Source organism: Macrobrachium nipponense, chromosome 9, assembly GCF_015104395.2.
Source record: "Macrobrachium nipponense isolate FS-2020 chromosome 9, ASM1510439v2, whole genome shotgun sequence".
Taxonomy (NCBI): domain Eukaryota; kingdom Metazoa; phylum Arthropoda; class Malacostraca; order Decapoda; family Palaemonidae; genus Macrobrachium; species Macrobrachium nipponense.
This window is the reverse complement of record NC_061110.1, coordinates 83,736,221-83,751,220: the sequence shown is the minus strand read 5'-3', so window position 1 is coordinate 83,751,220 and position 15,000 is coordinate 83,736,221. Positions and strand designations below refer to the sequence as shown.

At 31.4% G+C, this 15,000-nt stretch overlaps 2 protein-coding genes across 2 annotated transcripts in view; both read right to left on the bottom strand.

Annotated features, from left to right (window-relative positions):
- Positions 1 to 7,295: 7,295 nt before the first annotated feature.
- On the bottom strand, positions 7,296 to 8,246 carry LOC135218242 (uncharacterized histidine-rich protein DDB_G0274557-like). Its single transcript, XM_064254403.1, has 2 exons — positions 8,205 to 8,246; positions 7,296 to 7,744 (listed from the first exon to the last, which is right to left on the bottom strand). Exons 1-2 carry the CDS (start codon positions 8,214 to 8,216, stop codon positions 7,409 to 7,411), a joined length of 348 nt encoding a protein of 115 aa, XP_064110473.1. The 5' UTR covers positions 8,217 to 8,246; the 3' UTR covers positions 7,296 to 7,408.
- Positions 8,247 to 11,372: 3,126 nt separating this feature from the next.
- The window catches only part of LOC135218113 (uncharacterized), a 10,815-nt gene continuing 7,187 nt past the window's right edge, over positions 11,373 to 15,000 (bottom strand). The window contains exons 3-5 of the mRNA XM_064254259.1: positions 12,981 to 13,066; positions 12,274 to 12,328; positions 11,373 to 11,818 (exon numbers count right to left, since the gene is read on the bottom strand). Coding sequence (XP_064110329.1) covers positions 11,486 to 11,818; positions 12,274 to 12,328; positions 12,981 to 13,066 — 474 coding nt within the window. The 3' untranslated portion in view covers positions 11,373 to 11,485. The remainder of the gene's footprint in view (positions 11,819 to 12,273; positions 12,329 to 12,980; positions 13,067 to 15,000) is intronic.

Below are 15,000 nucleotides of genomic sequence, written 5' to 3'. Positions count from 1 at the left end.
TGGTCAGTCGAACCATTTATTCATAGCTAAGATTTTACTTGTAACAACTTACAGCATTTCCAGATCTTTGGTTGATGATCAGTTTATAATAATCATTTAATTACGGAGAGTGCAAAACTTGTTTTAAGTGGATCTATATAACTATCTCTCTATACATATTTACATGTTCTTCAGTGTTTGGAAATAATTTAATCGTCTAATTTTGCAAAACGATCTTCATTTTCGCTTACTCTGGGAGTATGCCTACATACCACTTTGTTGTTGTTCTTTTTTCTTGCTGGGGGAAGGAAAAGTCTATAAAAGAGCCTGATAAGGTCTGAAAAAGAAATTTTGCATTGATTAAAGATTTAAAACTAAATGTTGATTTACAGTAAGGGGGATGTAAATCAACATTTAGTTTTAAATCTGGGCTTATCCTTTGCTCTCATGCCAGACCGCAAAAACAACCTAGACTTCATAGTGACTTTTGATAAATTCATATCTGACAAAAACTACAACCGTGAAGAGATATGTTTAAAAGGAGTGTTACTAAATGCTTTAACTGACCTTAATAAGAAACATCATGTTCCCCGTAGATTCATGATAGCCATCCACTCGCTAAAAAATTTAGATGTTATAATAAGTAGATCCGACAAAGACGGCAAAATCTTAATAATGGACAAAGACTTCTACCTCGACAAAATCAACCAGCTCCTTAGCGACACAAACACTAACGACAAACTGACGAAAAATCCCCTCCAAAACGTTCCCACAGAAGAGGACACACACAGATGTACATGCTGTCTTTATTGCGACGTTTCGTAATTATCAAGTTAATTACATTATCAGGCTGTTAAAATGGAAAATAAATTTCCTAGTAAAATTGTAAAAACAAAACTAAAAATTAAAAATTCAGAAATGCAAAAGCTAAAAAAGTTATTCTTACTAAGTGTACAAAATATACACATCAAATTAAGGAAATTAAATTATTTAAAAGGACATACATTAAAATGAAAGATAAATGAACATAAAATAAGCAAAAATTGACTAAAAATTGGAAGCTGCAGTGAACAGTTACAGAACAAAGAAGTTAAGGACCGACCTAGAGGAGTGACAGCGTTAAACTAAACATAAAAACATAAATAAACAACACATATCAAGACAAATACAGAGGGGAGGAAGACGTATGAGTGTTCAACGACGGAACAAGTTGTTTATTTATGTTTTTATGTTTACGTTTAGTTTAACGCTGTCACTCCTCTAGGTCGGTCCTTAACTTCTTTGTTCTGTAACTGTTCACTGCTGCTTTCAATTTTTTGTCAATTTTTGCTTATTTTATGTTCATTTATCTTTCATTTTAATGTATGTCCTTTTAAATAATTTAATTTCCTTAATTTTAATGTGTATATTTTGTACACTTAGTAAGAATAACTTTTTTAGCTTTTGCATTTCTGAATTTTTAATTCTTAGTTTTGTTTTTATAATTTTACTAGGAATTTTATTTTTCTTTTTAACAGCCTGATGATGTAATTAACTTGATAATTACGAAACGTCGAAATAAAGACAGCATGTACATCTGTGTGTGTCCTCTTTCCTTCATTGATGGTTATATATATATATATATATATATATATATATATATATATATATATATATATATATATATATATATGTATATATATATATATATATATATATATATATATATATATATATATATATATATATATATACATATATATATATATATATATATATATATATATATATATATATATATATATATATATATAATATCGATAGATATATATATATATATATATATATATATATATATATATTATATATATATATATATAGATAGATAGATATATATAGATATATTATATATATATATATATATATATATATATATAGTCTTATATATATATACATAGATATATGCATATATATATATATATATATATATATATATATATATATTATATATACTATATATATATGTATAGTATATATATATATATATATATATATATAGTATATATATATATATATATTATATGTGTGTGTGTGTGTGTGTGTGTGTGTGTGTGTGTATATTTATCATATGTGTACCCTTCATTGCGTAGTTGCTACGTATTTTGCAAAATTACAAGCGTTTCTCACATAACACCAACGATTGTTTATTTTCCTTTTATTTCTAGGTAGGTTGACATATATGCCTATTGAGCCTTGTTCGATATTACTATTGCTGTTTTGGTGACACCTAATTACAGTGAGTTCTTGACCCGAGTTATTGAGGTCCCTTATTCTGGTAAATCTCACAAATCTGACCTCATATATTTTTAACAATTGATGAAGATTTTCCCCATAAAAAAATTAGGTCATTGTCATTCTCCTTCATTCTCCTGTTTGGTATGAGATCTTCCAATGGATTGTGAATGCACATTATAAAGAGATTAATGTAATATACTATCAATCATTGTAATATTATCATAAATGCATGGCAGCAATCCTCACAGGGTGAGTCAACGCCATTGCAAACATTACAGTATATTAGGAAAGGAAGACAATGATTTATGAAACTCAATATAAAAATCATTGAAATAAAAACTAAATAGATTTTACAGTATTTTAATTCAATTGTTTGTCTTTACATGAAACACTTCTGAATCAGCAACAACAGAAAATCCACATTTATGCTCCACTGAGACCAGCAGTCAAGTTCTCCTTAACCTGAGTAATAGGAAGGGTAGCTATAGTATGGGCCAGGATAGCCATAGAAGCCATAGTTATTGGAAGGTTCTGCGTAAGGGTAAGGATAAGGGTAAGGCTCAGCATAAGCGTAAGGATCGGCAGACCTCTTTCCGTGATGGTAAGGATATGAATGGTAGACAGGGTAGTATCCATTGGAGGGGGAAGCCTCAGCCTCTGGTTCTGGCTCGGCAGATCTCTTGTGATGGTATAAAAATTGCATATAATAATATGCAATAGTGAGTAAGGGATACTTCAAAAGGTGAATTAACTAATAACTATTTCTTTTACTATTTTATGGCTAAAATGGGGACATATTATCATTAACGTCGAACACTTAGCTCTTATAAGATAATGTTTGAAAGTAAGTTAAAGGACTTTATTATGCACATAATCTTAAAAGCGTTGGTATATAAAGGAAACCAGAAAGTACTCATTTGAAGTTCTTTAGAAATTTTCTTTTTTCAGATAGAGATAAATGTTATTTAAACTTTTCACTTCATAATCAATCAGTAGAAAATTAGTAGCAACATAGCAAGCAAATCATTTCCCGTGATAAATCGTCAGCACTTTGACGGATAGCAAGCAGTATTTAGACGACTGCAAATGTGCCGTTTGTCATAAAAGACCCAAACAAACTTCCTGGTAAATAATGTTGTGCTTGCTCTGATCTATTGTATTAGAAACGAGAAAATTTACAAGGTACTATATATCTTTTTGAAATACTGACCAAGAACTTCATTGTTGCTCATGGGTGTTCACCGTGGCCACTTGTGAGTGAGTGTCTGCTGGTGGAACTTGGAAGGCAGAACCTAGCTTTTATAGTAGCTTCTTTCCGAAGAAGACCTTCGTTGTCTTCTGACATTGTGAAAGGAAAACTGAGTTTTGGTCCCGATGCTGTTCTCATCTTTTCATATCGATAATCATTGAGATGACTTGAGCGACACTATATGAATGAGTTGTTGATGTTTAATGAATGAAATAAAAAAGTAATTTTAAAGTGTTAAAAATAAATCATTATTTCGTTTATATTAGAGGCAAATTACATATATAATAAATAAATACACACACACACACACATATATGTATATATATATATATATATATATATATATATATATATATATATATATATATATATATATATATATCATATATATATTCATATATATATAAACATGTGTGTGATGTGTGTGCATATATATATTTACTTATACTTATACCCAAAGTCATATACACACAGATAGACACACACAGTCTATAGTGACGTATGTTACTAGATACCCCGCCCATATACTTTATGAATGAAGACTCACATGTTGGTAGTAGTAGTAACAGTAGTATATGGAATTCTTAAATTCTTTCACACATTCAAACTCCCAAGTAGAGTACAATTAAGGAATGGGCATTAAATGAGAATAATAATTTTGTAATACAGTTCCATGGCGCAATCCACGTTTCTGTTGATTTGAAATATGCATCAAGTCTTACACAGTCTCTGTGAAAACCTTTGTTACCCTGTAGTTTCAAGGATACGTGAAGTATCGTTCTGATACCCGCAAAATTTGCCAAACGGTCTTAGGGTCTATGTGGATAAAGACCAGTGTTTAGCCAATGAAGAAAAATGCATAATTTAACATAAATTGTTTTTCCTATGCACACGGCCACATAAAGTGTTGATAATGATATTACTAATCATAATGATAATAATTACATTAATATTCATTACTGTTATTATCATTATTCTTGTTATTAATATTATAATCTTCATCATTATTGTTATTATTCATACCTCGACATCAGGGAAGAGGGTGATAGAACATACATAAATACATATGCGGTATACATACACATATATAGACAGATATGATACATACTTAAATGCATAAACACATAATAAATAAATTAAACTTATAATATATATACAGATATATATATATATATATATATATATATATATATATATATATATATATATATGTGTGTGTGTGTGTGTGTGTGTGTGTGTGTGTGTGTGTGTGTGTGTAAGTAGGTCAGTAGAATAGGCAAGTTGTCAAAGATAGTCGTTGCAGCTAATCAGTGAGATAGTTTATTAGTCAAGCAAATTCAGCCACTGTTTCATCTTGGTCTGAAAAGTTAGAAATACCTTATTATAAACAAAATGTTTGTATATATATATTCTTTTTCATACTTGTCATTCTAGTATAATCCTTTGTACTCTTGTCTAAATCGTTTGGTGTTTGTGCATCGCCTTATTAACCACTTACCCGTTAATAATTAGCATGTGACGCATAGGATTCTTTCTTTGTTGCATACTGCAAAAAACACGCAACATGAAAGCAGTCTTGAAGCCATGAAGACAATTTGATGGGCTTGTCATAGGTGAAGCAGCAATCACGTATACCCTGGCTTTGACCAATGACGATCGGCTGCCCTCACCCTGTTGTCGGCGGTGTTTACTATTATTTAAGGTTACCAGGTACATTAGGGCAAAATATCGTACAACCACCTCTATATTTTCGTCTTTTCGTTCAATATGATTCTATTTCACCAATTCCAAAAGTCTTGTGTAGCTGATTCAAAAGGTAAATAGAAATAGTGTTATAACTGCTATGTATTCCTATAGTCAACATAAACCTGTAAAATGAAAATAGTGATATTGCCATTTGTAGATTTGTCTAGCCTTTCCTTTAATACTTATTCTAAAAGGGTGTTAAATATTTGTGATTCACACTACTGGGAACCCTGCTCTAACGTCTGACGTCATAGTTTACGTCACAACTAGCTTCTCTCAGGGTGCCTATTAAATTTAGATAAGTTTCCACATACATTTCTTTCATTTACTCTGATAAGCACCTTAATTATTCACATTAGACATTACTGCATATTATTGCCAATTAGGCCGTGGTTTCAAATAGCATTTTCCAAAATACGATCCATACCAGATACTTTGGCAAGATTTTGTCGACGAAAATCGAATAGACACAGCCCTGAAATGCACAGTAAGTTTGAAATATAATGTTTATAACTTATGCGTTAGGGGAAAATCTTGCACACGTCCTAAGTAAGCTGGACGTCGGATCACGTCTTGTTCAACATAATTTCATTATTGGTGGTTTTCCTTGGCAGAAAAAAGCAAAATAAATCTTTCTAATTTTGATTAGATAACAGAAGAAAAAAACTTTTTCCAACATTTTTTTTTGTCATGTTCTCAGAGCTCATAACTCCACGTCAATTATAATTAATAAACATCAAAGACCTCTCTTTTAGTTTCACAATTGATGAGCAACCATTACTTTGAACGATTTTTCTTCTGCGTGTTGTCTTACTGTCACACAATATATATTTAAAAAGAAAGCACTCAAAGATAAAATAAAAAGTAAAACGTAGCAAAAAACATACTAACCATATAAAATAATTCAGTGACATTAAAAGAGCTTATATAAAAAAATAAACAATATTTTTTATTAGAAACTCTCCTTGGATGTAGTCATTAAACAGCAGGCCTTGAGAAAATACTGCATTCACCTGGCTCATTTATTACCCTTGCTAAAATTGTGTATCTGTTGATTTAATTTATATCTCAGGAATTAAAACGACTACTGGTGAGGCTTCTCTTAAAGCCACAAAAACGCTTCGGGGCTTCGTGATGCCTCTTCACTGACGTGTCCTAAGGACTTACCACGATAATTAAAAAGCAAATACTCAAGAGTCGCAAACAGAACACATAAACAACTTGTAGAAGAAGAAAACGCTTTTCCAATTATCAAAATTGGTATAAAAGAGATAGTTATAAGAAAATAATTCAGGAATATTACCCAAGAGGTGGAACAAATATTTTATGAAAACACTATGGAGGTAATAAATACGTCCAATGTACTTCTAAAGCATCGAATTACAGAAAATAAGTTATGTAATGGTTATTGACAGTAATAACAATATATATATACATATATATATATATATATATATATATATATATATATATATATATATATATATATATATATATATATATATATAATATGTATATATATATTATATATATACATATATATCCATGTGTGTGCTCTCCATTGCCTATTTACTATGTTGCAAAATTACAAACATGTTTCGCATATCACTAACGATAGTCTATTTCCCTTTTATTTCTAGGCAGGTTGACATATCTACCTACTGACACTTGTTAGATATTACTATTGCTGTTTTGGGGGCACCAAATTCTGGTGAGATCTTGGCCCGAGTTACCAAGGTCCCTTATTCAGTGAAAATGTCCCTTATTAACACATCTGACTCCGACGTTTTCACCCTTGGTGAAGAACGTTTCGGCATCAAAATAGTATGTCATTCTCCTCTTTTGTATAAAATCTTCCAATGTATTGTAAATGCAAAAGATAAATAGATCAATGTAATATCATACTAATCATTGCAATGTTATCATACATGCAAGACAACAAACCTCACAGGGTGAGTCACCATCATTGCAAGCGTTACAATCAATTAGGAAAGGAAGACAATAAATGATAAAACTCTACAAAAAAAGTATTGAAATAAAAACCAAATAGATTTTGCAGTATTTTAATTCAATCGTTTGTCTTTACATGAAACACTTCTGAATCAGCAACAACAGAAAATCCACATTTATGCTCCACTGAGACCAGCAGTCAAGTTCTCCTTAACCTGAGTAATAGGAAGGGTAGCTATAGTATGGGCCAGGATAGCCATAGAAGTCATAGTTATTGGAAGGTTCTGCGTAAGGGTAAGGATAAGGGTAAGGCTCAGCATAGGCGTAAGGATCGGCAGACCTCTTTCCGTGATGGTGAGGATAAGAATGGTAGGCATGGTAGTATCCAGCCTCTGGTTCTGGCTCGGCAGATCTCTTGTGATGGTAGTGATTGTAACCATAGGGTCTTGAGTAGTAAGGGTAGTAGTTGCGATACCCATGGTCTGGCTCTGCATCTCGCTTTTCAATTGCAGCAGCGCAAGCAGAAGCCGCCACCAGCACAATTACCTGGAAATTTTGTAAAACACTGTGAAAATATTCTCCTTTCAAAATGTAGGGGGTAGTATAAAAATTACAAATACTAATATGTAATAATGAGCAAGGGATACTTAAAAGAATAAAATATACTGTTAGATATTTCTTTTACTATTTTATGGATAAGTGGGGATATATTATCATCAACTTCAAACATTTGGCTTTAATAGAAAAATATTTGAAAATAAGCTATATGACTTTATTACAAACATGTCTTTAAAGCTTTGATATATAAAGAAGGAAGCAAATAACTTCCCGGTGTAAATCGTCAGCACTTTGACGGGTAGCAAGTAGTATTTAGAAGATTGCAAATGTGTCGTTTGTCATACAAACCCAACAAACATCCTGGTAAATAATGATGTTCCTCCTCTGATCTATGCTATTAGAAACTAGAAAATTTACAATTAACTATATCTCTCTTTGATATACTGACCAGGAACTTCATTGTTGCTCGTGGGTGTTCACCGTGGCCACTTGTGAGTGAGTGTCTGCCGGTGGAAGGCGGCCTCCTGTTTTTATAGTCGCTTCTTTCCGAAGAAGACCTTCGTTAAGTCTTGTGACATTGCGAAAGGAAACCAGAATTTTATTTCGATGACTTGAGCAATACTTTATGAATATGAGTTGTTGATGTTTAATGAATAAAATAAAATAAAATTATAGTGATAAAAGAAAAGCACAAATTTGTTTATATTAGAGGTAAATTACATATATATTAGATTAATATATACATATATATATATATACATATATATATATATATATATATATATATATATATAAACATGCATGGGTGCATACATACATTTACTTATAATCATACTTATACCCAAAGTCATATACACACAGATAGACACACAGTCTTTATGCTTATATAATTTAAGCCTTAGTCAGTCAAACCATTTTTTCATAGTGAAGATTTTACTTTTAACAACCGACTACATATCCAAATCTTTTGTTGATGATCAATTTGCAATATTTATTTAATAACGGAGAGTACATAACATGTTTTAAGTGGATCTATCTCTCTATATATTTACTTGTTCTTCAGAGTTTGTAAATAATATAATTAACTAATTTGCAAAACAATCTTCATTTTCGCTTACTCTTAGAGTAAGCCTGCATAATATTTTGTTGTTGTTACTATTGTTGTTGTTCTTGCTGGGTGTTAGAAAGATACAGGAATTTTGAAACAGGATATTAATGAATTATTCATCAGAGTGAAAATATAGAAAATGCAAAAATGAATATTGTGCGTGTTACTGAGTTCAGAATAATTATTTCTAATAAAATATAACGTATTTATTTTAATTTTCGTTGGTAAAGCAAGGCTCCATTTGTCTGTACATATTAGCACGTTTTAATTTACCTAAGTTGGAAATATAATGTTTATAACTTATGCGTGAGGAAAATATCTTGCACGTGTCCTGAATAACCTGGAGGTTGGATAACACCTTCTTTAGCATAATTTCATTATCGATGACTGTTCTGGCTGTTTTCCATAGCAAACAAAAGCAAACAAAGTAGTGCTAACTTTGATTAGACAGCGGAACATCAAAATAAGCAACAACCTTTGAGTTTCTCAAAAAAGAAAAAAATCATTTCTAGGGTTTTTTTTGTCATGTTCTCAGGGCTCATGACTCCATACGTCACTTCAAACTGATAAACATCAAAGAGCTCTCTTTTAGTTTCACAATCTATGAGCTACCATTATTTTGAACGATTTATCTTCAACGTTGTGTCGTAAAGTCACATAATATATATTTAATAGATGAAATAAAAAGTAAAACGTAGTAGGAAAAAAAAACATTCTAACCATATATGATAATTCAGTGATATTAAAAGAGCTTGTTTACTTAAAAATAAACACCTTTTTTTTCTTTTTTTAGAATTTCTCCATGGCTGTAGCCACTAAACAGCATCCCTTCTTAAAGAAAATACCGGATTCGCCTTGTTCACTTATAACTCTAGCTAAAATTGCTTAGCTGTTTATTTAATTTATCTCTCAGCAATAAAAACGACCACTGGAGAGGACTCCTCTTATAGCCACAAAACCGCTTCAAGGGGCTTAAAGATACCTATTCACTGACGTTTCCTAAAATTTACATCAGATTGGGACTTGTATGTAGAGTTGTCTAGAACCGTCTTACCAGTGTTAAATTTTAATGTTCCCAAAATTTCCACGATACCTCCTTTTCACTCACATAGATTACGACTCAGGATGGTGAAAATCATTTAGAGCGAATTTGGCTTCCTTAACCTCAATCTTATTCTTATGAATCCGGAAAAGACCAGTGGCCTTTTTTTCATTTTAATAATAACGGCAGGACTTCATGAGGTCAAACGTTGAATACAAATATGAGTACCCAAGATGTCTTGGAAGTTACGTTGGTTCCTCGCGAAGGTTACTGCAGGTCCGCTATCAGAACCACTTGGGATTAAGCTATATAACAGGATCTAGGATCTCAAGCCCGGAATTTTCGAATATCAGAATACACTCATCAAAATGCATAATTCCCATCAAAAAGAGCCAATTTTCCATTATAGGCACGACGAGTAAAACTGCTTATAGGACTACTTTTGAGTCATTGTATATAAACCACCTCTTTCCCGCTTTGAATGTAAATACCTCTCTCTCTCTCTCTCTCTCTCTCTCTCTCTCTCTCTCTCTCTCTCTCTCTCTCTCTTTGGCACGAGTTTCTTTGGGCGTGTGTGGCCGTTTCGCTGTCATCTCTTCATTTCTCTGTTGTCGAATTAGTTGTTAAATTTTTTTATATTTCCCCTTTTTACTTGAGATTTTGTGCATAGTTATAATTTTTATGTGTAACTAGATCTTAATGAATGATGTATTTAATACTTTGATTGTAGTATAAACTAAGGATGTGCTGACATCAGCATGAAACGTATCTTTTATAGTAGACTATGGCCCTTGTCTTGTTGGTTTGTGTTAGGGTTCACTATGCTGTTCTATATGTGTATATATATATATATATATATATATATATATATATATATATATATATATATATACTATATATATATATATATATATATTTTTATATATATATATATAACACATATATATAATTTATATATATACATATATATATACTATATATATGTAATATATTTATATATATATATATATATATATATATATATATATATATATATAATATATATAAATATATATGCCTTTGTGTGCACTTCATTGTGTAGCTACTATGTATGTTACAAATTTACAAACTTTTTTCGCATAACACCAACGAAAGTTTATTTTCCTTTTATTTCTAGGCAGGTTGACATAATCCACTACTGACCTCTCTTAGATGTTAATGTTACTGATATCTTGACCTGAGTTATCGAGGTCTCATATTTAGTTAAAATGTTGTCCCTCACCAACACATAAGAAATAAGGTCATTCTCCTGTTTGGTATGAGATCTTCCAAAGTAATGTCATGTCAATCATTGTAATATTATAATAAATGCAAGGCAACAAACCTCACAGTGTGAGTCACCGTCACTGCAAACATTACAGTAAAATAGGAAAGCAAGACAATCAGTTATAAAACTCAATATAAAAAGCATTGAAATAAAAACCAAATAGATTTTGCTGTATTTTAATTCAATCGTTTGTCTTTACATGAAACACTTCGGAATCAGCAACAACAGAAAATCCATATTTATGCTCCACTGAGACCAGCAGTCAAGTTCTCCTTAACCGTAGTATGGGCCAGGATAGCCATAGTACCCATAGTTATTGGAAGGTTCTGCGTAAGGGTAAGGATAAGGGTAAGGCTCAGCATAAGCGTAAGGATAGGCAGACCTCTTTCCGTGATGGTGAGGATAAGAATGGTAGACAGGGTAGTATCCATTGGAGGGGGAAGCCTCAGCCTCTGGTTCTGGCTCGGCAGATCTCTTGTGAGGGTAGTGATTGTAACCATAGGGTCTTGGGTAGTAGGGATAGTGGTTGTGATACCCATGGTCTGGCTCTGCATCTCGCTTTTCAATTGCAGCAGCGCAAGCAAAAGCCGCCAGCAGCACAATTACCTGGAAATTATGTAAAGCACTTAGAAAGGCTTCTTTCAAATTGAAGAGGTAGTATAAAGATTTCCATATACTAATATGTAATAGTGAGCAAGAGACACTTCAAAAGGTAAAATTACACTAATAACTATTTCCTTTACTCTTTTATGGCCAAAGTGGTGATATATTATCATCAACTTCAAACATTTGGCTTTAATAAGAAAATATTTGAAAGTAAACTATATGACTTTAGTATGGACATAATCTTAAAAGCTTTCATATATAAAGGAGCCAGAAAGTACTCATTTCCTATTAACTCAATAATAAAAATCAAGCAGTATTTAGAATATTGCAAATGTTTTTACTGTGATTAAAGACCCAAACGAACTTCCTGGTAAATAATGTTGTGCCTGCTCTAATCTATTGTATTAGAAACGAGAAAATTTACAAGTAACTATATATCTTTTTGACATACTGACCAGGAACTTCATCGTTGCTCGTGGGTGTTCACCGTGGCCACTTGTGAGTGAGTGTCTGCCGGTGGAAGGCGGAACCTAGCTTTTATAGTCGCTTCTTTCCGGAGAAGACCTTCGTTAAGTCTTGTGACATTGCGAAAGGAAACCAGAATTTTGGTTGGTATTTTTTTTCATATCGTCATTTTGATAATTATTGAGATGACTTCAGCGATATTATATGAATATGAGTTGCTGATGTTTAAGAATGGAATGAAAAAAGAAGTGGAATTGTAAAGTGTTAGAAGAAAAACACTATTTTATTTATCATTGAGAGAGATTACATAAATATTGTATATGTATATATATATAGCATTATATATATGCATATATACATGTATGTGTATATATTTATTTATTTATACTTATACCGAAAGTCATAAACACACGAATAGACACACACTGTCCTTATGGATGCATATATCGGTACATATAAAGTAATATCAGTGGTCAGTCGAACCATTTATTCATAACTAAGATTTCACTTGCAAAACCTTACAGCATCTCCAGATCTATAGTTGATGATCAGTTAATAATAATTTAATTACGGAGCGTACAAAACCTGTTTTAAGTGGATCTATCTAACTACCTCTCTATACATTTTTACATGTTCTTCAGTGTTTAGAAATAATTTAATTGTCTAATTTTGCAAAACGATCTTCATTTTCGCTTACTCTGGGAGTAAGCCTACATACCACTTTGTTGTTGTTCTTTTTTCTTGCTGGGGGTAGGAAAGGTCTATAGAAGAGCCTGATAAGGTCTGAAAAAGAAATTTTGCATTGAGTTAAAGATACAGGAATTCATGGTTGATTTATTAGAGTGAAAATGTAAAAATTAAATGTGCATGTTAAAAATGACAGAAGAATTATTTCTAAACACATAAAACGTATTTATTTTAATCTTCATTGGCAAAACAAGGGTCCATTTATCCAGACTTCAGCTCGTTTTAATTCATCTAAGTAAGGAATATAATTATACTTATACCCAAAGTCATATACACACAGATAGACAGTCTTTATGTGTATATAATTTAAGCCGTAGTCAGTCAAACCATTTATTCATAGCGAAGATTTTACTTTTAAAAACCGACTACATCTCCAAATCTTTTGTTGATGATCCATTTACAATATTTATTTAATTACGGAGAGTACATCACATGTTTTAAGTGGATCTATCTAACTATCTCTCTATATATTTACTTGTTTCTCAGCGTTTGGAAATAATTTAATCAACTACATTTGCAAAACGATCTTCATTTTCGCTTACTCGGGGAGTAAGCCTACAAAATATTTTGTTGTTGTTGTTGTTATTGTTGTTGTTCTTGCTGGATGTTAGGAAAGATAAAAAAATTTTAAGATAGTATATTAATGATTTATTCTTTAGAGAGAGAATGTAGAAAATGAATAATGTGTATGTTAATAAGTTCAAAAAAATAATTTCTAATAAAATATAACGTATTTATTTTAATTTTCGTTAGTAAAACAAGGCTCCATTTGTCTGTATATTTTAGAACGTTTTAATTTACCTAAGTTTGAAAAATAATGTTTATAACTTATGCGTGAGGAAAATATCTTGCACGTGTCCTGAATAAGCTGGAGGTTGGATAACACCTTCTTTAGCATAATTTCATTATCGATGACTTTTCTGGCTGTTTTCCATAGCAAACAAAAGCAAACAAAGTAGTGCTAACTTTGATTAGACAGCGGAACATCAAAATAAGCAACAACCTTTGAGTTTCTCAAAAAAGAAAAAAAAAAAAAAAAAAATTTCTAGGGTTTTTTTTTTTTGGTCATGTTCTCAGGGCTCATGACTCCATATGTCACTTCAAACTGATAAACATCAAAGAGCTCTCTTTTAGTTTCACAATCTATGAGCTACCATTATTTTGAACGATTTATCTTCAACGCTGTGTCTTAGTCACACAATATATCAGATTGAAATATAATAAAACGTAAAACGTAGTAAGAAAAAAAACATTCTAACCATATATGATAATTCAGTGATATTAAAAGAGCTTGTTTACTTAAAAATAAACACCTTTTTTTTCTTTTTTTAGAAATTCTCCATGGCTGTAGCCACTAAACAGCATGCCTTCTTAAGAAAATACTGGATTCGCCTTGTTCACTTATAACTCTAGCTAAAATTGCTTATCTGTTTATACAATTTATCTCTCAGCAATAAAAACGACCAATGGAGAGGCCTCCTCTTAAAGCCACAAAACCGCTTCGGGGATTCACGATATCTCTTCACTGACGTTTCCTAAAATTTACATCAGATTGGATTGCCTTCCATCATGAAATAGTTTTTAGTATGTTATTTTTCATAAAACCTTTTTCCAAAAGGACTTGTATATAGAGTTGTCTAGAACCGTCTTACCAGTGTTAAATTTTAATGTTCCCAAACTTTCCATGTTTACTACGATACCTCTTTTTCACTCAGATAGATTACGACTCAGGATGGTGAAAATCATTTAGAGCGAATTTGGCTTCCTCAAGCTCAATCTTATTCTTATGAATCCGAAAAAAATAAGTGGCTTTTTTCATTTTAATGATAAACGGCAGTTCTTCATGAGGTCAAACGTTGAATACAAATATGAGTACCCAAGATGTCTTGGAAGTGTTATATCTGCAATATATTCCTATAGTCAACATAAAACTGTAAAATGAAAATAGTGATATTGCCAAATGTAGATTT